Source organism: Pygoscelis adeliae, unplaced genomic scaffold (assembly GCF_000699105.1).
Source record: "Pygoscelis adeliae isolate BGI_AS28 unplaced genomic scaffold, ASM69910v1 Scaffold172, whole genome shotgun sequence".
Lineage (NCBI taxonomy): Eukaryota > Metazoa > Chordata > Aves > Sphenisciformes > Spheniscidae > Pygoscelis > Pygoscelis adeliae.
Window position 1 is genome coordinate 1,721,878 of NW_008824338.1, and position 542 is coordinate 1,722,419.

Below are 542 nucleotides of genomic sequence, written 5' to 3' on the forward strand. Positions count from 1 at the left end.
TTGCCCCCCCCGCCCCCCCCCCCGGTGCCCCCTTCCCTGGGCCAGCCTGGCCATGCGGTCCCCGGTACACCCGTAAGAGAAGCTGCATCCACTTCCCCTCCGCGCACCGCCACCGCCATTTCGGTAGGAAAGTAAAGATCAGAGAGATGGTTTTGGAGGAACGTTCCCCAGCCCCCTGCAAATCTGGACGGAAAGGCAAGACAGCATAGCCCCCAAAACGGGAAAGTCGTGGTCCACAAGAAGTCCTTGTATTGGCCCTTGAAAGCTCCAAGCAGTACGAAATCAGTTTTAAAATGAAGTTATGCTGTTTGAATTGTGTTTTGTTCATGTTTAAACGAAAGAGAAAGGCTGGCACTCAACCAAAATGAAAACCGATCAAACTAGTACATAAGGGAAATTAATAGTGCTTCCTTTTTAGGTTTTTGCATGAAAATATTTCACAAATATCACTGGGGCTTCCAGACTACCACCACTTGCTGTGATGTGAGGAATACATCAAAACACAAAACAACTTGTAGAAAAGAAAATGCTTAAAAAATTAT

General features: G+C 47.0%; 1 protein-coding gene across 1 annotated transcript in view; it reads right to left on the minus strand.

Moving 5' to 3' along the window:
* Nucleotides 1-119, minus strand: part of MOXD1 (monooxygenase, DBH-like 1) — a 51,803-nt gene extending 51,684 nt beyond the window's left edge. Inside the window, exon 1 of the mRNA XM_009319131.1 lies at nt 69-119. Within this exon, the coding sequence (XP_009317406.1) occupies nt 69-119 (51 nt within the window). The remainder of the gene's footprint in view (nt 1-68) is intronic.
* Nucleotides 120-542: the final 423 nt, after the last annotated feature.